The sequence below is a fragment of the Leuresthes tenuis genome, unplaced genomic scaffold (genome assembly GCF_036924035.1).
Source record: "Leuresthes tenuis unplaced genomic scaffold, fLeuTen1.0.hap1 SCAF_1, whole genome shotgun sequence".
Lineage (NCBI taxonomy): Eukaryota > Metazoa > Chordata > Actinopteri > Atheriniformes > Atherinopsidae > Leuresthes > Leuresthes tenuis.
The window spans coordinates 21,450,411-21,472,015 of NW_027325355.1; the positions used below are offsets into that span (position 1 = coordinate 21,450,411).

Genomic DNA, 21,605 nt, shown 5'->3' on the forward strand with positions numbered 1-21,605 from the left:
CATAGACACAAAATGTAAAATAAGTTAGAAACCTTATTCAACATAAAGCAGAATGAATGTTCTGATGAATGCTGCATGCAGGTTTATATTCCCTTCACCCATTTAAAGATTACTTCAGGATTTATTAACATGCGCTTGGAGGCATATCCACTGGCTTGACAAGCATCTTATCCTATTAGCTCCACCCACAATGCCACCCTATTTCTGGATTTCTGTAAATCCAAACCTAATGAAGCCGAAGGCTTCATCTACCCTTTAAGTCAACCAAAATACTTTAAATACTGTAAATAGATTTAATGCATCACCTCTGAATGGTGCCAACCTCCAATCCTGTCAACACTTTCTTTCCATCATTTTTCTCAACTCTTGTGGTGGTGTAATATTATTACAGGTCAGGAAACAGGCCAAAGAAAGACCATTCTGTTCATCAATCAGGTGATTGATTGCCACCAATTACACATGGAGAGCTGTGGCATGCGTCTCCAAACCAGTGCACATATTCATAGCAACCCCTGTTGCAAAGAGTCCTATATCTGTCACACTTGTTGAGTGGCTTCTCTTCTCTTGGCAGCAGGAGGGAAACAACTCCATGTGGCAAGCCATTTCATTTCTAATACCATGATCAATCTCCCCCACTGTGAATGTGCGGTGTGGTGGAGGCAATCATTCAGCGTTTGTGACAGTACTTGGTATTGACCGAGGGAAGATGAACTGTGGGTATGCGCTTGTCTGCCTCTCGCTGTGTGCAAAGACACGTCAAACGCATCAATTTCAAATTCCAGTTTTCAAAGTCAGACAAATTCTTATGAATATGTTTTAGGAAGATTTTTAAACTTAATTTTAAGTCTTTACTTCTCAAGCTCCTTACAAAAACCTCAGGTTGAGTATAATGTATAAAAAACTGATACAATGTAGACAGGGCCATAAATCACCTCTGCTATGCCCCTCAAAAATTCTTGCTGACGGTTTACTGCTATATTTAACGTCCTTTAATATCAATTACAAAGTCAAGTAGCCTGCTGTAATTGAATTTGCGCTGTGCACTGATGTCCCCGTAAGGACTCACTGTCTTGTTCAATTAAAAGGGGCCTTTTATTATTACTGGTCAAATGGTCGTGAGTAGCCCCATTAATGTGTAATGGGAAGGGGGGTGGGTGGGGGGGTTAGAATCTAAACTTTAAATGATATATTAATGTTGACATCCTTCCAGACTCATGTGCTGCAATGGGTGTCAAGACTGTAAATCTAACTCACTGTCAGGATGTCCTTGAGTCTTCCTACTGCAAAATAAGGACAAAGAAGTGGATGAAGGCAAAAAAAAAAACAATGCTGTGGACCTACTTTAAACTGAATGCAAGGGAACAGATAGACGAGCAGCTGCTCAAAAATGGAAGCCAAGGCCTTGCTGGCCTGGTGTGTTTTATTTACAGCTATTCCACAGAGTGATCGGCTTTGACCAACTTTACTAATAAAAGAAAGTAGAAGCAGAGATGGAATTTAGTATTCTGCTACCCGATGTGAACACGCCAAAGACCTCCTCTGTAAATACGCATGGGTGAGAGGATGATGCATTCTCCGCGAGTAAGTGTTGTGGGTAATATATCGCTGGAATTACTAGGAGACTGTGGAGGGGAAAGAATCATTTGTCAGGGGACTCCTCAATGTCTGGCTAAAAAATGGGAACTAATGACTGTACAGTAGAAGGGAGGAGAGAGGCTAAATTTGTCTCAGTGGGTGTCAAAAAATGTCACTGTGAAGCTGCAGCTGTCACGAGTTCACTGAAGAGACACATGTTAACAGTTTTGTTAAAGGGTTACGTTGACTGAATGTAAAACAGAAATGTTCTGTTCTGCAGCAGGTAAACTTCAAATCGCTGTGGCAGCCAATCGGTGGAAAGAAAAAGGGAAACGCTGCTTGTTCTTGATAGATGGTTGACAGCCATGCTGTTCCCTTTTGCCTGCGACAAAAACATGAAAAAAATTGCTCAAGGAACATTTTCATGAAGGTTTCTAGCGGTTTGCATCAACACTTGAAAGACTCAGCAGGTGCTATAGCAGTGACGTACTTCAGCAATCTCTGACAGAATTCCGGAAATAATTCAGCCCTTTTAGTTGCTTTTGCAACACATACACTTGTCTACTCTGTATTCAGGACTGTCAAAAGGCATTTTCTCCAACTTCTACTACATCCTCTAAACTCTGGAAATAATCCATGATCAAAAGGTGCAAAAATATATCACAGAAAATATATTCACAAGGTCCTCATAGCAGATTGTCTACTTTGTTCAGCTTGGTGCCAACTAGCCCAAAGATCACTTTTAGGAATTGACGGCACAGTCCCTCGAAGCATTTATCGTACAGCTGGGTATAAGAATGGAAAGGATTGTGCATTTAGAACATTAAAAACACTACAACATACTTTCAGAGAGCAGGGTCCTCTTAAATTATCAAAGATAATCACTTGTTATCACAAAAATCAACCAGACAGGATTGAAGATTTTCATAACCCTGGTCATTTTTTCTCTATTTTCTCTTTATCTTTTAAATGTTAGCAGCTACTTGAGTGATGAACAGATATATGGGTTAACAAAGGGCAGTGTCCCATGACACAACATCTATTTTAATAAAAGAAATGTAATAAAATCTTTCAGATGCTTTTTTTTAAAAAATCTGTTCACACGGAACAATTAAAACTTACAACACACAGAGTCTTCGACTCAATCCCCACATGTAATAAACATATATATATGACAAACTTACAGTATGTGCAGACCACAAACATACAATTTCACTGGGATTTTGGATCCCTGTCGCAGATTTAATTTTGTCATGCCTTTAATTTATCTATTTTATTTTGTGTCAATCTGAGCCTAATGAAACACCAGGGTCATAAAGCATAATTTTGCACTAAAAGGTTGAGCCCTGACCACCAGTTTCTGGACATACAGTAGCCTGAACAGACCTAAGTTCAAGGCTGCGCCAAGATGGTTCAAAGTGAAGAAATCCCATGGATTTACAAATATTACTCCTGTACATCACAGACTGCAAATATGAGCGAAAATCTACAGTGTAAGTGTATCAAACAGTGGGGTTTGACTGATGTGATGTGCTGTATTAAGCAGAAATGTACATAATTATTCTGTTTGCCCAACCATTCAGGCTATATCAGCATTCTGGCAAAGAGGAACCAAAGCAGAGGACAAATGGATACGTTCTCCTACATATGCATGCTGAGGATTAGTATGGCAGATATGCATTCAATGTTTTTGCACCATCCAACCCCCAGTACAAATGCAGACAAAGCATTACTCAAAAGACGAGTGTTTTGAATTTAATAATGTACAGATAATGGCTGTGCACATGCAGCATTGTGTAATGGTTTCCAGGGTTTGTGTGTGCTAGCAAAAGGGAAAGCAAGTGAGACAGCAGATTCGTGGTCCCTGAGGACGTTAATCAAGTCATTTAATTTCCGTTAATGGGCGGACATAGATTTGAAGGTACAAATGAAATACACTCCATGTTCAGATTTTGCAGCAGCTTAGTTAGTGTCTTATTAAAGATTCTATCGTGATTTGTTTGATTAATGTCCGCTTGATCTCAGTAGTTTTTTTTCTTCTTCTAATTTTTATCTATTTTCCATTTGAATATTCTGATTTAAATGGAATTAACGTCAAAAAGTTTGGCCCCAAAATGAGAACTACAAAGAAAAAAGTCTGCATTGCCCGAACAAAACAGGCACTCTCTGCTGTGGATATCAAATCCATCTTCCATCACAAGAAAGCCATACTGCAACTTGAGTTTGGGGTTTAAATTAAAATTAGATAATTTTATACAATCTGCAGTAAATAAATGAAGAAATAAACTGCACAAGATTTGGCTCCAACAAAACTATTTGGAAATAAACCCACTACTTTATTATACTGGGATACTCACCTTCCTGTCCCTACCGTGCTGCTTCTTCCTGTTCCATAAAATTGAAAGCAACCCAATTTCACACAGGCTTTCATTGCCTAGAATTCCCTTTTTACAACAGCTTCCTAAGTTGCAACTAGCAGGGCTTCTAATAAAGTTGTACAATCGAAAAGGGAAGGCATAAAGGACGGGGGTCTGGCTCGAAAGGGGTGTTCATTTATCAGTGGACACGTTTCAAATCCTTGCCCCTGGCAATGGCTCATGAAGCATCCAAAGAGATAGCCCCTAAGGACTTCTGCTGGAAAAGCAAAAAACCTTTTGATGAGCCATGGGCCATTTCCACACCTGTGCCTAATATGCATGGGCAAAAACCCAGACGTAAGCAGTTGTAGAATAGAGAAGAAAGAAATTGGCCAAAGAATTCCTTTTGTATGCCTGTGTGGATATTCCTTTACTTTAGAAAGCAATTATTTTGGTGTCTTGAGAGAAAAGGGATGCAGTATTTGTGTAACAACCATGTTAACGTCTTCAAATTCCTACAAAGAACACAGCTACATCTTTAGATATAGATTAAGCGCTTAATGGAAGATGCAACTCATTTTGCAGTTAAATCAAAACAAGACCGTGGATCTGATGTGCAGAGCTCAATGATGACATATTCCATTTCGACTGTATGACACTCAGTTTTTACTGAATAGACTTAAAAACGTATGCTGGCAAAAATCTGCATGGCTTTGTTGTTTTAATCATGACTGCTTGGAAACAGCATTTAACAGCTCTGATGTAAAAAAAAAACAAAAAAAAAACAGCCTTGAAATCCAGGAATCAAATGCCTGTATCAATTAATTCAGGTGTTGTCGTAACTGTTTGTTGGATACTGTAAGTAAAGTAGAAAATTATTGCTTTCCTCCATTTTCTGTTTTTGTTTTTATTAAAAAATTAAAAATAAAAAGACAAGGAGGGAGGAGTTGAAACTTACCCGAGCCTCTCTTTGACACCACTTTCAGGCAATGGACCACAACAGCATGAAGTAAGATCAGAAGAGGAATGGGAGCTTTCATTTTTTTAACCGGTCCTACAAAGAAACAAAAGTTTGAGTTATCATTTCATACTGAGGCAAGCTGTGCAAACACTCAAACAATCCCCCCAAAAAACAAAGAAAGTTACAATAAATATCGCAATAGGAGATAAAAATCAGTTGATTTTGGCAGCTGAATCAAAGTTTGAAAAAAAATCAAGCGATTACAGAACTTCACCAAGCCTTGAGGTCAACTGGCATCTCTGAAAATTTTCTTTGGTTGTCAGTCTTTGTTTTATTTATGATTGCAGGAACTTGCTGTGCTGCACACACTGGGCAAGGCTGTTGATGGCACAAGTGTCAGGATGCATTTCTGTTAAGTTGAACCTGGCTTTGCTGCTCTGCCAACTACCCACCACTCTAAACCCACTTCTCTCCCAACCAACATGACATAATCAGGTGCCTGTTTAGATCAAGGCACAACTTTGTTAACATAATTGTTTAGGAAAGCTGGGTGAGATGTGAATAAAAGTGGATCTGGCTTAATATAAACACTGAAAAGTACTCAAGTGCCATGACCTGAACTCATAATGGAAGTAAATGCAATGAAATGGTGCATCAAAGAAAGATGGACAGTACATATATGCCATGAAATGTCACTATGAGATGAATTCTGGGACATTTAAAAGTTATAGAAAAGAGCAGAATGTAGCCAAAAGAGAAAAGTAATCTAAAACCTCAAAATTCACTAAACAATATGAGCAAGTATTGATTTTTAAATTGATTTGATCTACAATGTTGGCTGATCATGAAACTGCAGGAATAAAAAGAAAAAAACAAAGAATGTAGGAAAGTAACTTATTTTTTGTCCATAAGGGTACTGACAAGGTTCCAACATGAGCTCGTCTGCAACAGCCTTTTGTTCTGTACTCCACACGACACCATATCACTCTTGGGGCATTTCAGAGGCAGGGGGTCTTGTCTGATTTACTAAAAGTCAAATTAGGCTTAGCTGAATCATATATCTCTCTCAATAAATCACTCAACCAAAACTACAGTGATGAATTAAAATAAAAATAAAACCTGTATGAAACCAAGCGGTCAGAATGCGAGAAAGTTAATTGTTTTTGTTCAGACAAAATCTCTCCATCTTAATTTGTTTCATCTCCTTGCTACATGAGAAACTGCCATCTTAAGCAGGTCTGAATGTCCATGTAAGCTACAAGGGCAACTCCCCTGACATTTCAGTCCCCAGAAAATGCTTCACAGAGATTCCACAAAGCTGAATCAGAAAAACTGAGGAGAAACCCTGAAAAGCCACAATAACCCTTGAGACACTCAGGCATGTGAAACTGGCTGGAAGCCAACACTGGCGGCATTGCCATTTTTTCCTTGTCAATGGCCTATTGTCATCAGCACTTGCTTCCTGCAACAAATGCCTCCTCAGAAAAGCCACTTGCCATTACACAAAAATCTTATCTTTTTAATTAGTTTTCTGTTTTGGGTGAAAGTCTGCAGCAGTGGCACAAAATGGGTTCTCTTTCTTTGGTTTAAACACACAGGAAGTGACTGGATAACCAGCTCTGCTCGTTGTCCCTCCTGCTCAGTGACATCCTGGGCCATTAAGCAAGAGAAGACTTCTCACTGAAAAGGTTAAGATGGTGCTCAAATTGTATTCAAGTCATCTGTTGATATCCACTGTACTGGTGAGAAAAAAAAAACTCCCTCTGTTGGGTACACTGATATATTAAATCTGGATGTGGGCATAATATCAGCGTATCGCATGTAAACATGACATGGACCCATTCAAACTAAAGCACTGCCATTTACCATATATTTTGTAGTGTGTAAAATTAGCTAATTTGTTTTGAGGTATTGCAAGGGAAAAACAAAATGCACAGTATCAGCCCCACACTATTGCTAAAAAATAACTACAATACTGTACTCAGCCTGAGGGAAGAAGCTGCTGCACTAGCAGAGGATTCTTGTATCTTCCTGCCAAACAAGCAACAGAGTAAACACACTCAGGCTGGGCTGCGTTATGTCCTTAACTTCTCAGAGAGCTCTGTCCATGGAGCCCATTTTGCCATTGCTGGACATGGGCGTATGAGAGATGTTCTGGGTGGAATCCTCCACCTGCGGCAGATCCTGGGCTTCATGTGATTGACACCAGGTTGCCATTCGGCCAGTCAGAATAGTTCTGACTGCACCTTTGTAGAAATCAGGAAGAATCTGGAACATACAGTATGTGTATGTGTGTTATTTTGTGTAGCTGCATCTGTCAATCCAAACAATCAGCAGTGAGGATGTCCAGAATCCATCCAATTACAAAAGGCAGTACTAAATTGAGCTTGTCAAACAGCATCCAGACATATGCTGTTATTTGTAAGGTGTCAGGGCAGAGTGGAGACGGCATATTCTCTGGATTTTGTTGTACTGAATGCAGTCTAGCCTGGGAGATTTGACATGCTGGTCAGCTTGGTTGTAAAAGTACTTTATTAAGATGGTGGCGAGTACCACAGCTAACAAATAATTTCCTGCACATTTCTTAAGTAGAATAACATTTGCTGGTTTGTATTCCTGACCTTTCTCCCATATATTGATACAGGTATCCTTCATTCAATAATCCATGACTGCCAACCACATGTCAGTGCAAATTCAACAAATATGCTTAAATTAAACTGCTTTACCTTTCATTTTACATTGTAATGCTGATGGAAGATATTAAAGATGACCTCAAGACTCAGTTTATCAGTAATCATGTATTACTATTGCTATCGTCTAACTTGTTGGCACATTGTTATTAACTAGTGAGTACTGGAAAATTCAGTGCAGCTGTCTGTCACAGATATGATCAGAAACACAATAGAGCGGAAAAAGCCAGAAGAGTTATCCCCCTTCTAGAAATAAACAGATACCAGATGTAAAAAACAATATGAAATCTTGGGAAAAAATGTTCTCTTAAAAATCCCTACTATGAAAGCTTATCCTGTCAAGCATCTCAGTGCTCCATTCTTTAAAAGAAGTTCATCCAAAAGGTGCTGTCACCTGCCTCTCATTCTGTGATTGTTTTTTTCCTAAAGCATCCACTCTTTGCCCTTCCTGACAGCGTTTCCTCCACAGCAGATTCATCCAAAATTCCATTACTTTCGAGGAGGGTTCTGCAAGAGAAATGGGGTACTCCGAGCACTCTTGTGGTTCAGAGTTAGCCTCAGGAATCCATCTCCCTCTCACAACCACAAACACCGGTCTACAACTGAGGCTTCGCTGCTTTGCTACATAGATATTGAGATAAGGAAAAGAAAAACAAAAAAACAAGAGAAAAAGATCCCAATTCAAAATCTCTTGCTGTGTTTGAAGACCCTCCTGTTCAGCTCTGAACCACCATCATATCTAATGCTTCTGAATGACTTTTTATACCTTTGTGGCACGCTAGTGAGATTCCAAATTCCAGATCAGAGTTGAAATTCCTGTTCAAATGTCACAATGTCTGTTTGTTTATGTTTCTCCATTATTAGGCCCATTTATGCAGCATGCAATACTGGCTCAGCAAAACTGCTGTCAAAATGATGAAATAATTACTCATTTTCATGGTGACACAGAGGTAATGTCACTGGTGGGGTGGAAAATCTGAAATAATAAGCTTATTCATTTAACTTTCTGTGGGTTCCTCAAAGCAGGGAAAGGATGCAGAACTGCTGGCCTCCTGGGGCTGCTTTCATAAAGCTTCCCATCACAAAAAGCTTCTCCATGTGATAAATTTGACGATTTTCTAGAGTAAATCACTGCCAATTTTATAAATGTTTTGATTAATGAACTATACGTGCATAATGGCTTCCTGAGGAGTGGAATACTTTACAGGCAGAGGTGAAGCACAGCAGAGAGGGAGGACCTTCAAATTGTACATCGATAAATGCAAAATTTGTCTTGAGTTAGGTAGGTCTACTCCTTATTAGCTTTTTGCATATCAGTGGTTTCATTCCCTTACTAAGGAAGGTAAACCAACTGGATTACTACAGCTAATCTGTGAATTATTTTCAAAGTTCAAAGTTCACAACCTTCTTCAGTTACCAAGTTCCAGATTAAAAGATCTGAAATGTGAGAAACTGAATCAGGGGTAAAGAAAATTACTTGAAAGGCTCACGAGTATCTTAAGCAGAGGAGAAAAATGTTTTACAGAAAGAAGTCGGTTCTTATCATTAACTTGTCTGCTGGTATGGAATCAATTCACCACAAATTCCCTTTGGCATAAATAAAGTCTTGTTCTATCATTTTAAAACACTATCCATTAGATCATGTTGTGACATTGAGACATGTATTTCTCACTGAGCACAGAAAAGTGATAAAAGTAACTGATAAAAAAAAAAAAAAGACATTTGTCATATGAAAAAAAGTATGTTTGCTTTCTGGTTTGTTATAAAATTTACAGACCAACCAACATTGTGCAAACTAATCAGCAAACACAAAAAACAAAAACAAAAGAGACCTATTCAAAATCAAATTAGATCAAATACTTTAAATTACGTGGTTAATCATATGGTTTTAATAACTACAAGCCTGTCCATTATGATTCGCTCTTTTTTCTTAAGAAGAAAAATGCGGTCAAATGCATGAGGACAGACAGCAAACCAGGCAAAGAAGACAGAACAAGAAAATAAAGAACTGACGTGGCACAAACAAAATGGCAGAATTAACTATTTGTTATCTGACAACTTCATTGAACAAAATAGCGGTTATAATCACCCATTATCTTAGTAGAGACTAAATTTAATGATTAGGCCATTCATTTTCAAGGTCTGTGCTCACCACTGAGAAAGCATTTCAATACTAACCTCTTTCTTCTCTTTGTTTTTGTTGTCTAAACAGACACAACCTGCCTAAGTTCCTCAGAAAGTAATTAAGCCAAGATCTTTTTGGAATATGGCCCCTGACTTAAGATTGTTATCTTTGCTTTTTATATATAAGTGGCATTAACGGTGGCATGTTTGAAATACATAAAGCAACAAGAAATGTGACACTCAGTATGAATTTACACCCTCTCCGTCTCTGTCATTACATTTCTCTTTCTCTTCTCCATGTCACCTTTCTGCCCCTTCCTCCTACCTCCAGGCAGAAAATTGATACGTACTCTGCTTGGTGAGTTAACATTTCTATTTGTGAGAAACACTTTTTAAGCCCTCATAACCTTGGCTGACGCACACACCCACCCACACAAGTCTGTGCTCTGCTCACTGAATTATTCCATTTTAGATTATCTAATAACCCTGCAACCACAAGCCTCCATGTTCTCGACATACGGAGAGAGAAGAGAAAGAGGAGGTTGTTTCTTGAACACAATAAATATCTCTTAACGTGTTAATTATCTTTGAATTGTATTCATTTATTTCCCCCATCATAAGCCCAGTTCACTTCTTCTCTGGGTACAGTAACGAAAATGTCAAGCATGAGGAGCATATTCAACACATGAAAAAAGGATCAGCCAGAGAACTGCACTTTATGTAGCCACATGATGCAATGATTGTATCATCATAAGCTAATTTAGGGGTGTTCAATTCCCTGGGAATAATATGTCATGTTTTATAATTCTCCCACCAAATTTTCTTTTACCTGACAGTAATCTGTAACAGTTTACATGTATTCTATGTCAATTCAGCCCCCTGCAGGCATGTTTGAATGTTGTTTCAAAGTCTTGCACACTATATGCACCAGAAGCACTGTATCTCCTTTACTCTAAAACATGTAAAAATTCAATACAACTGATGGATGGTCATTTGAAAAAAATAATATTATGATTAGTAACGTATGAGTCCAAATACTTTGCCTTTTAATATGGCCACAAACTCAACGGCATTGTCCTCAGCTAAATGAAAATGGATTCTAGTGTCCTTCTCAAACTTAATGAGGCTCAGTGCTTCTGTCCCTGTGACAAGAGCAGCAAGGCAGCCCACCGTGTCATATTAAAAAGGTCACTTAACTTAAAAACTAATAAAACATATCAAGTTTCACATGGAAACACAATTCTCATCACAATAGTTTTTATTCTGTATCAGGCAGTTATTTTTAGTTTAAAGTAGTCACTGAAAGGAGTATAACCTTACACAGAGACGCAGCAAAACACAGCAAACCCACAGCCTGTGAGCTGGTGTGCTAGCTAGCCTACATCGTGTCCCTAAGAATAATCACCTGTGTATATTTGGGTTGTCATTTACAAAATCATCATTCAGCATCTCTACAATATAAGTAAGACCAACTGACAACAGAAACTGCCTACTTAAAAAATTGGTCTTAGAATTAAAATGAGCCATAAGCTTTCCATTTGCATGGGTGGAGTAAATAAGGGGGGGGGGGCTCTACTATCATTTTTATCTGAAGAAGTTCGTTGCGACATCAATTGTCAACATCAATACTGACAACATCAATACTGACACACTGTTGACCATAAAGCAGCTTTAATTCAGCTTGGTCTTACACAGCTAATAACCCATTTTTACTTTTTGTAAAGTGGATGTTAAAGTAATGTTGTCATAATCAGAATTCTGAATTAAAATTAAAAAAAAAGATTCTGATTGGGCTCAAGCCAATTCATTTTTTTCAATATCAATGAAGTATCTCAAGTCTGCAGAATCTTGGTTAAAAACCTATACCTAATCGTTTAAAGTATAGTACGCAGTGAAAACAAACCAAAAAACATTGGTCATGTACATTAAGAAATTTAGCTTTTCTTTTTACATAAAAAATCATTTGAACTTTTTGTCACCTCCTAAACTCTTCTGTCTTCTATTCTTAGGTTTTACACATTGACCAGTCTGTGCCTCTGAATGCCCACTACTCATCAAATATTTTTATAGACCTATACCTGCTCACGTGAATCACATAATAATGTAGAAGACAGAAAACCCTCTTTGGTTTAAATATAGGAGTCATTATCATTTTTTTTTTTGTCTAGGGAGCTGGGAGCTTTGAGAGTAGAAGTCAGGTGGAAAACACACACATGCAATCAATGCTATGTGCACACAGATGTGCTCAAACACACACGTTCAAACTGTCTTTGCAGCCGCGTCCAATTCTTAGTCTGGTTCCCTGAGCTGCCTGCTAACTAGATTCTTCATCTTGCCTTGCTGTCAAGGAAATAAGGATGACATTAAATGAACAGGGCTTTCTCTTTGGATATTCCAGGCCAGAGCTAAGAGGAGTTATTGAGAGGTAGAGTGAATGGGGAAGAAAGCTGAGCTCTAGTAAGGGAGAAGGAGAAGAGGTGGAGACCATGAGATGATACCAAGCAGCATACAAAGAAGCTTCTGACTGGTGAACATTCAGCTAACTATGGATTTATATGCACAGTACCCCCATTTCAATTAACATCAGAATCTTGCCAAGTTGTCTCCATAACAGTCTATTAAATGTGTTGTGATTTAAAACTATTTACAGCATATACACAGCAAATTTGCCAGAGTTAATGGATGTTGATTTTTCAAAACAAGGCCAATTATTAGGGCTGTCAAAGAGTTGTTTGTTCTCTTACAGCTGCTGTGTAATTTCATGCACCGGGATAACACTGTGAAGTTGTGCATTTTAAGACAAACCATCTTCCTCCCCCAAAGTCTAACCATGTCATTTTGGTGCCTAAAACTAACCAAAAGATATAGAGTGAGAAGAAAATATTACTGAGTTACCATGCTGAGTGTATCATGACACAGACACGAAAGGACATATTTAAATTGTAACAGAGGCTACTGAATTTGACGGACGGCTGTTTTTGGGTGAAAAAGAAAACCCATTTGGTTAAATTATGAAATAACCAAGGCAATGTTACATAGACCTAACCTCAGGCTCATCCTGCAACTTGCTCTTTATTATTTCTGCAGCTATGTCAGTGGATCAAATAATCATAATCATATGATGTGGATAAATTCTGTCAAAGTTACTGTATTACAGAAGTTTTAGAAACTTGCCCATTGCAAGTCGTGCCATTATCTTTTCTATCGATATCAATAAAACTTTCAAACATGGTCAGATGTTAAAGTCTGATATTGCATTCACCTTGAAGAGGAGCTCACAAGGCCACAGTAGCTGCTGAATGACTGTAAAAGTCCAAGCTCCAGGCTCATCTAAGGCCTAACATTACACCCAACCATAGCAGCATAGGCAGGATTTTAGACAAATGAGAAATAAAATCAAAAAGTCCTCCAGCTAAGTTGGAGAGTTCCAATGGCAGTGATAAGATCTGCACAGACTCAAAGGTTTCTCTCTGTATCTTTTTAACACACAACCTTTAACACACATTTTCACTTGGCACCTAAATTTAAATCTGCGACACAGAGACTGATCTGCTGCCAAACTGGTGAGTCTCTGGCTAACTCTACAGTATGCTAATGCTATTCAGTCAAGAGCATCAAAGTCCAAGTTCTTCAAGGGGCTCTGACTTTAAATAAAATAGAATAAAATAACTCCATATTTTTATACAGAAACAACAGTAGATTTCACTGGATACATCTACTCAGTTTAAAAGAAGCACAACTGTTGACATCTCTTAGCGCTGCAGAGCGGCTTCTCTCAGATTAAAGAGAAATATTAATAGCAATCAATAAGATGCCCAATATAAACACTCTTAAACCCTCAAATGTAAAAAAGAAGGGCCTATAAATAAGAGAGATAATGCCCTCGTACGTACTGTAGTTTGCTAAATCACTGTACTGTCTCGCTAAGCAGCAGAATCGTGGGCTGATTTAAGGGGAATGAAAAAGGATTGTCAAGCTATTAACACAAGTTAATAAACGCCTACCCTTCAGCAACTACAATAATCAAGGCCACGAAATATTTATTTTGCTGATTTTTTAAATAAAATCAATCACTCGGAAGAAACCAAAAACAGAGCAAATCTGTGATCCTGTCAATGGGAAAAAAAATAATTTTTAAATCTTTTTCTCAAGGTAAGTTTGCTTGAAATTGTTCAATAATTGTATGTGACTGCATATTATTGTACCTGGGAAAAATGTAGGGCTTCATCATAAAGGAATGCACGGTGCAGGCAACAATGAGCAGATGTGCAGCATGTGGCTTTCAGATTATTTGATACTGTAGTACAGCATGTTGTTTATGGTTTAATAAAGCAATGCATTCTTCTTGTAGACAGATGCCCAAACAAAACTCAGCACTTGTTTAGATATATGTCAATATTATGTATAATCACAGGTGCAGAGCTATTACAAACGCAACAATGTGAAAGTCATTTGTCTTCAGTGCACCTTCTCCCTGAAAATGTTCCTTACATGTCTGAAACCAGCAGCCCTGCAAGCAAAAACAAACTCAGGAGCCAAAACGAGCAGACATGCTGTAGCTACCGCTGTGAGCTCAACTGCGCAATGCAAATAAGCTTTCTCACAATAACAGACGACCCACATCTCCATGCTTGGCAGCAGAGATTCAATATCGGAGGACAAGGAGTGCTGCGTCCCCAGGCCCTTCTTGTAAAGTGGCCCATAAATCACAAACCCTGTTGAGAGCCGGTCTCTGTGGGTCCGGTCCAGAATGGGGGGAATGGAGCCATGCTCCGGCTGGGAGAAAGGCACACCAATAACCCCCCCCCCCGGAACTGTTATGTTTAGATATATAGATGATGCTGTTGCTAAGTCATGGATTCAAACTGAACTAAGTTCAGTTAAAAAAATATTTTTTCTACAATTCAGACCACTCAGACACACACAAGAAATTTTAGTGCATTTGAAAATTAACTTACATTTTACAGAAAGACACAGATTTACAGAAAAAATTAATAGATATATGTGATCCAACAATGATGCCTTAGTGGCTCAACTGTTACCAGAATGTCATGAGAGCACCGCAGGCTTTGTCACAAAAAAGTGTAATCAGTCAGCAAAACCAGAGGACAGCATACGAGTCCCGTGTTTTAAAATCATTCAAGCAGATCCATGTGAACATACTGTATAATGCATAAAACATTACAACATAGGACGGACATTAACATAGAAATGATTTGGGTAGTAAAATAATACTACAAAGCACAAATAAAGCCCTAACAACAGAGTATGTAGCTGCAAAGTGCATCTGAATATTAAACTAGTAGACTTCACAGCCCTGTGTCACTTTATCACAAGAACTTTAATAAGTAATGGAATGGAATAAATGTTGTGGTGCTTTTTGGCATTTTGTTAACCTTGACTGTGTGTGAAATTATCATGTCACCTTTCCTTTATGACAAAAAAAACCTGACTGTTTACTATACAGTGGGAAGAAAAAAGAGAGATGATGAATTACACCATTTTGTCAATGCTGACGGGTGCAATATCACATCATGCTTATTTAGATGAGTCTAGACCCACACAGAAATGCATTGCCAAGTAATATCCATTTTTCCCCATATCAGGGCACTGTAGTGCATGAATTTTACACTTCAAATGTGGCCTGGTGCACAAACAAAGAAGTTATTTCAAACACAGCATGTCTTGCACTCGAGTCAAGCTGAAATACATGTACAAAATTAGCCGTAAATACTATGTAGCCCAAAGTCTCGTGCGAAGTAGCTAATGACAAATGGAAAAGTGCTAATGAAGCGCTTCTTGATTTCACTTATTATTAATCCCTTGATGTACATAGCTGTTCTATTTCAGCTCCTCCTTGGCTCAGAGAGGAGAATTTGGTGCAAACACTCAGCATTTCTCCTCAGGATACCAATGTGATACACAATGCCCTTTATTATAATAGTATGAGCAATTCGCTCAGTTTATGCCCAAAAGCCCTTGCTGAGACTATTTACTTAGTTTGTAAAAGGCTCTGTGAGGTATATCTCCTTTGGTATGCTGTAATACTGTAAAATAAAGTAATCCATTGCTTTTTCCTGCAACATTTTTGTGACTTTTTTTTTTATTATTATCTTGACGTCAATGTATGGAATGTCACAACAAAGCCTTCATGAATGAGTAAACACAAACCCAATGAGGTGAGGAGGGGAAATTGGAGGAAAAGAATTGCTCGTTTTGCTTCCGCTGGCACGCAATTTCCATCCTCTTTCCACATCTCTCTAAAAGCTATCTAAGACACATCAACTTCATCTTTTCTAGGCTGGATGGGTCTCAGAGGATCACCTCCAGACATGGCACGATGGAGCTGAAAAGAAATGGCGAAAATAATTCTGTCCTCTTGCTTATAGTAATGGGCGCCTCATTCTCCTGCTGATTAAAGACGGGAATGTGTTCACTGTAAACATCAGCTGCCCCTAGCGAAAAAAGTACCACTGAAGTAACAGATCTGGCCTCACGTGGCTGTTTCAGAGAGATCAACATGAATACCTCGCTGCCTCCTTCTTTATTTCATTTTAGTTGTTGCAATTGACCTACACTACATTTGAGCTTCAGGGCATACTGCACTGTGGGTCAGCCCGAGTCCTTTCATTTTCTGCCACAACAAATGGGAAAATGAATGCTTTTAAATCGCTTTTGATTCTGGTCATCTTTATGCTTCGATCACACCCACAGACATGCAATCTGTCTTGTGTTTTGAACGTTTTTCTTTTGTTTTTTTAATCCAGTGCAAAGAGACAGCTGGAAATTATGCCATTACCATCCTTTTATTAAGGTATTAAGCTGTGCTCTCTTAGAATTGCAATGCCAATAAATGCAGAAAGTAAATAAAGCCGGCACAGCCGCAGCACCCACTCGGCTCAGTTCACATCCATATATGAAGTCGCTCACATCAAGGTCTAAAAAATGAGCAGCCTTAAATGATTTGCAAGGAAGACTGTTCTTTATGATACGTCTGTGCTACGTAAAATCAGGAAAGGGTTCACCCAGAACTCAACACTTTAAAGTGAATGGGGGGCCAAGCTCGAAAACCATTTATTTTTCTATACAGGCAAGCCTCCTACTGAAAGAACTCAAGGGCTGATTTTCCAACTTTGGCAGAGATATGACTAGAAAACAGAGCATGCTTCCTTTCTGATATGACCTAAATAATGTTGACAACTGTAAATGAGTTATTGAATAGGTGAAACTGAAGTGGAATTCTTCATTCAAGCGATTTCAAATCTTGTATTCAATTCTTAAAAAAGAAAGAAAAGCTTCATTGATGAAAATAAGACTAATCCATTTAGTTCACATCCAAAATTATAGCTTTTCTGAAGAACCGGTTCACAGACAAATACCAAAATGTCTGGCTGTAGCTGTGGATGTTTATGACTAATCTAGAACATTCATCACAAATCAGAATAAAGCAGCCCAGCTTACAAATTCAAAGCATCGGCCACAACATCCAAATAAATACAACATTAAAACCAGCAGATACTAAAGGGACGGTGAAAATGCAATAAACTGTAAGGCAACATATTTTAAACTAGATGTGGCTGCAGTCACATGGACAAGAAAAGTATATCCTGCTTTAGTTTCAAGGTTTTTTTTTTTTTTTTTAATTAAGTGGGGAAAAAATGAGTTAGATACAACAAGGTGAACAAAAGCAGATTACATTTTACACTGTACCCTTATGTAATAGGAACTCAGCCAAACTGAAGATGCAGTGTATTAAAAAAAAAAAAAGACATCCTTACTGCTTCCAGAGGAATTAAGAAGATTAAGTAGCAGCCAGGTGCTGCTAATCAAATGCACTTGATTAACCGATCGTCATCATGTGTCGTCATCTCAAAGCAGAAGTTTTGGCAGTTTGCTGGTTTGGAGCATCCAGGTGTTTGTTAACGCAATGCCAAGAGGGAAAGAGATCATACAAATGTTCATCAATCAAAATAAGACTGTTTTTAGCTTTAGCCATTATCAACAGCCTTTCAGCTTCTACAATATCACATCCTGTTGCAGTTTAAACACAAGCCACAGCATGGTTTATGATGTGTAACAGCAACAGAGTATAATCATAGCCACACAGACATAAGAAGGCTGAGATGGAAGCTCCTCAACCAGAGTTCATGCTACAGAGGTTTTGTGTAAATGATGCACACCAGATGAGCTACCTGTAAATACAAAGAGCTGGATTCTGTAGCATGCTCCCACTTTGGCACCACAATGTTACATAAGAGTAGTTTAATTTCCGGGAACAAAAACTCAAGAATATGCCTCCCAGATAATGCCTCTTTTTAACTACAGTAAGGTAGAAAACAAACAATTCAATTTTAAAACAAATTGTCTCGTAAGATCTGTTGTAAGATGAGTGGAGAGAAGACTATACAATGAGCAACACTGAAAGAGAGCAGCCATACTGCCGTTGCCATAGACTGTAAATAAAAGATGGACTGAGCTGCCAAATCATCAGCCACTGATTTGTTAACTGAACCTTTGAGTTTGCTATTTGGCCAACACTGTCTTGGTCTTGGAGAAACAAGTGACATCATTTGAATAAGCAGGTGGAACTGGTGAGTGACATCTGAAACTTAAATGGACGGATTTCTGACGACTTTGTGTGGACTAATATCTTTAGAATTATGGTGTTATCTTCAAAGAGAACAACAGCACACAAATCAGTGGGAGTGAATTCAACCAATCACACTATAAAGACTTGTTGGAAAAGTTTACGGTCGCATTTCACGAGAGAAGTTTATAGTCTTTTGTTGAATGGGGGTCCATTAGAAGCAGAGCTTTTTTAAGCCAGAGCCTTATGGCCATCAGCAATATTGCACCTTAAGGCTCTGATATATTCATCTTCAATGAGTTTCAATTACTTTATCTGTCATTTTATACAGTCTGTAGCAGTCACTCACACTAGAAAGAAAATGGGATAAATTGCAATTAAAATTCAATTGGACTCTGGTGCAGTTTGTAATTTTTCACTTTGAGGATATTGTTGAAAATCTTCCTTCAAAACTTTGGTGTTCGCCACCATATATTTAAGAAAGCGAATCAGAATAAATCAGAATTGGCACGTTTCTGGGAACTTAAAATTACGTTTCCATTTTTATTGCTGAACAAACAGTCCAAAATAAACTCATTGAGAGAGCAAATTCTAACACTTGAGAAGCTGGAACCAGTGAATGGGCCATTTGTTCTCAATTATGATTCTGTCTGTCAACCAATCAATTCATCAAGTACCACTTATGTAACAAATAGTACAACAGTAACATTCAGTGCCAATATTATACAGCCTTAGATGCATTTATCTAAAAGTGTATTAGTTTAAATACATCAGAAAATATTGCATGTTTTTGCACTTTCAATTCTCAAGCCATGAAATGGGGATTCTCAAGGAGTTATAAAATAAATTTAAGACATTTCCACAGAGGTTTCAGAGAGGAGAAATTGCATTCCTGCTGTACAAAATTTGTAAATTTGCTCCTGTTACACTCTCTATTATAAACAGTCATTTCTCTTCAAATGTAAATGCTAAAAAGAAAGATTTCTCTCCATTTATTTGTCGTCATGACTCTTCCGAGTGGACAAAGCAGCATGCAGAGATATATATGGTTATCCATCTGATCTACCGTACTTGTCAATTCTTCACGATGCCTGCAACAAAAATAAATAGCTCAGAATCAGATCGATGCCCAATGATTCCAAGGAAAAATGGAACTAGGCATGTAGAAAGAGGAATCTCATCTTCAGGGGAATTGGATTTTCAAGAGATTTAACTGAGAGGACATCTGTTATGCATGTAGTCCACGGTTTCTAATACTCAGATTTCACAACAGTCAATAACTCCGCTCAGCAGTGCCAAGCAGCAGAGGAAGGTGTTCAAGCTTCAGTACGTTTGTGATATGCGCGCGCGCACACACACACACACACAGTCACACAAATACACAATCACCTCTGAGTATTCCCATTTCCCCTTGAGTCTTATTAATGTCATTTAATAGCCATGATTGAGGTAGCACCATCTCAACTTCCTCTTCAACATTCTTGCTCACAAATCCTCATCAATTGCTCCAATCACTTCTCACACAGAGCCTATATTCTACAGTGAGACAACCCTTATTTCCCACCACATTAATGAACTCTTTCATTTGAAAGCCTTTGACTGTCCGCCCCTTGATTGCAAAGCCAAGGCCAATGGGCTTTAGTGACAGCTCCCTGAAAATTAAAAGCATCAATCAAGACAGGAAGGGGAAGAAATGTGATGTTTTCAGACCTTTCTGTCTACCAGAGGGAACGCAGTGGGTTCAAGTGGCATTTCAAAAGCCATGTCACAATTTGTTGTAGCTCATTTTTGGTTTGAGCTTGATGCTTGAAGATTAAATACCACTTAGTAGAGGGTGAAACAAGACAGCACCTCAGAAAACATGCAACTTATTCTACAGACTGACTAATATTTGATTTATGTGAGAAAATGTAAAACTGTTTGCCTAGTTTATGGTAAAGCATGACAAACCAGCTGTGTGGATTAATCAAGAAGGACTTTAACTAAAGTCACAAATAAAACATCTTCAAAGTACCTTTAACTCATACTTCACTTATTTCATGAAGCAGGGGGATTCAGTACTACTGGGTAAACTTGACCAGCATTAAGGAAATAAATAAATAAAGTGCCAGATGACATAATCTCTGTCTAAATCAATTTCTGTATGAGAGCACTCGACTCAGCTCAATATGTAGCTGCAGGGCATCTGTTAAGTGGCTACTGCCACTTACCTATTAATTCATGTGGTACTGGTTGCTCCTTTGGCCAAGCTTAACCTCAGGTTTTAGAAACAAAAACAACCCCACAACTCAAAATGTATCTGATTCTGTGTCAACTAGAAACTGAAGTGAAAAGATTTTGAGCTGAGCACAATATAAGTATTTCTAGCAAGCAGTAAAAGTAGGAACAAATGACTTTTTTTCTACTTCCACAGCTACCGAACTGATTGAACAAAACTGCCTGCAGCCTTAGGAGAATATGGACGGTTGTAGATTGACAGGATGAAGGAAAAAAAATAAGAATCTCTCCAGAGGCTGTTGTATAAAATGGTGAGATGCAACTTGCAAGCTACAGCAGTCTTCTGTAACTCATCTGTAGCGGGAGGAGAGGGAGGTTTCCTTAAGCCAGCAACAGCTCCAACTTTGTATCAGTGTCACTTGCTGATTCCTTAATATGTTCAACTGGCAAACCCTAATATGATTGGAGCCAGAGAGGGACTCCAACATCCATATGGGCAATCATAAGCCATCATCCATCCAGGCAGGGAAGACGAGCAGGGAATGAGAGGAGATACTGGCACATACCGGGCAGAAGCACAGCGAGCAGACTTGCCAAACAATCACTCAGCAGAAATAATTTGAAGTAACTAAGCACGAGCTCTTTTCGCCTCTCTCCGCTGTCGCATACACGCGAGTTATTTGTGCGCGTGTGTATGTGTGCGTGTATCCACAGATTCACGTACAACCCTGACGCACCGGAGCGCTTTGCAACTGAACACAGACATAATTACCGTCAAGAAAACAGAAAAATGTGTAAATAAACCATTTATTTCCACCGACAGACTGAAAGATATGCTAGAGTAATTATTTTATTTCTGAAAAATACTTGATACTTCAGCAATCTACCTGAACCGCGGCACTGCAGCCGTTTCACTGGAGGTTCTGTCCTAAACAGAAGCGAAGACGGCGACAGAGATTCATGCGTAAAAGCCGGGAAGACCTGTTCTCTCCAAATGCGCAAATGTGTGCCGCATATTTAGAGACCATGAATCCCTTCATTAAAACAGGCATATATATATATATATATACACACACATAGCTGTGTCATTGTGT

The 21,605-nt window shown here is 38.5% G+C and overlaps 1 protein-coding gene and 1 long non-coding RNA gene across 3 annotated transcripts in view; one reads left to right on the top strand and one right to left on the bottom strand.

Moving 5' to 3' along the window:
- Window positions 1-21,605, bottom strand: part of LOC140272433 (interleukin-1 receptor accessory protein-like 1) — a 237,750-nt gene that overhangs the window by 215,580 nt on the left and 565 nt on the right. For both annotated transcript variants that reach the window (XM_072368001.1, XM_072367923.1), the window contains exon 2: window positions 4,891-4,986. In XM_072368001.1, coding sequence (XP_072224102.1) covers window positions 4,891-4,972 — 82 coding nt within the window. In that variant the 5' untranslated portion in view covers window positions 4,973-4,986. The remainder of the gene's footprint in view (window positions 1-4,890; window positions 4,987-21,605) is intronic.
- Window positions 1-21,605, top strand: part of LOC140272883 (uncharacterized) — an 858,120-nt gene that overhangs the window by 101,236 nt on the left and 735,279 nt on the right. The window lies entirely within an intron of this gene.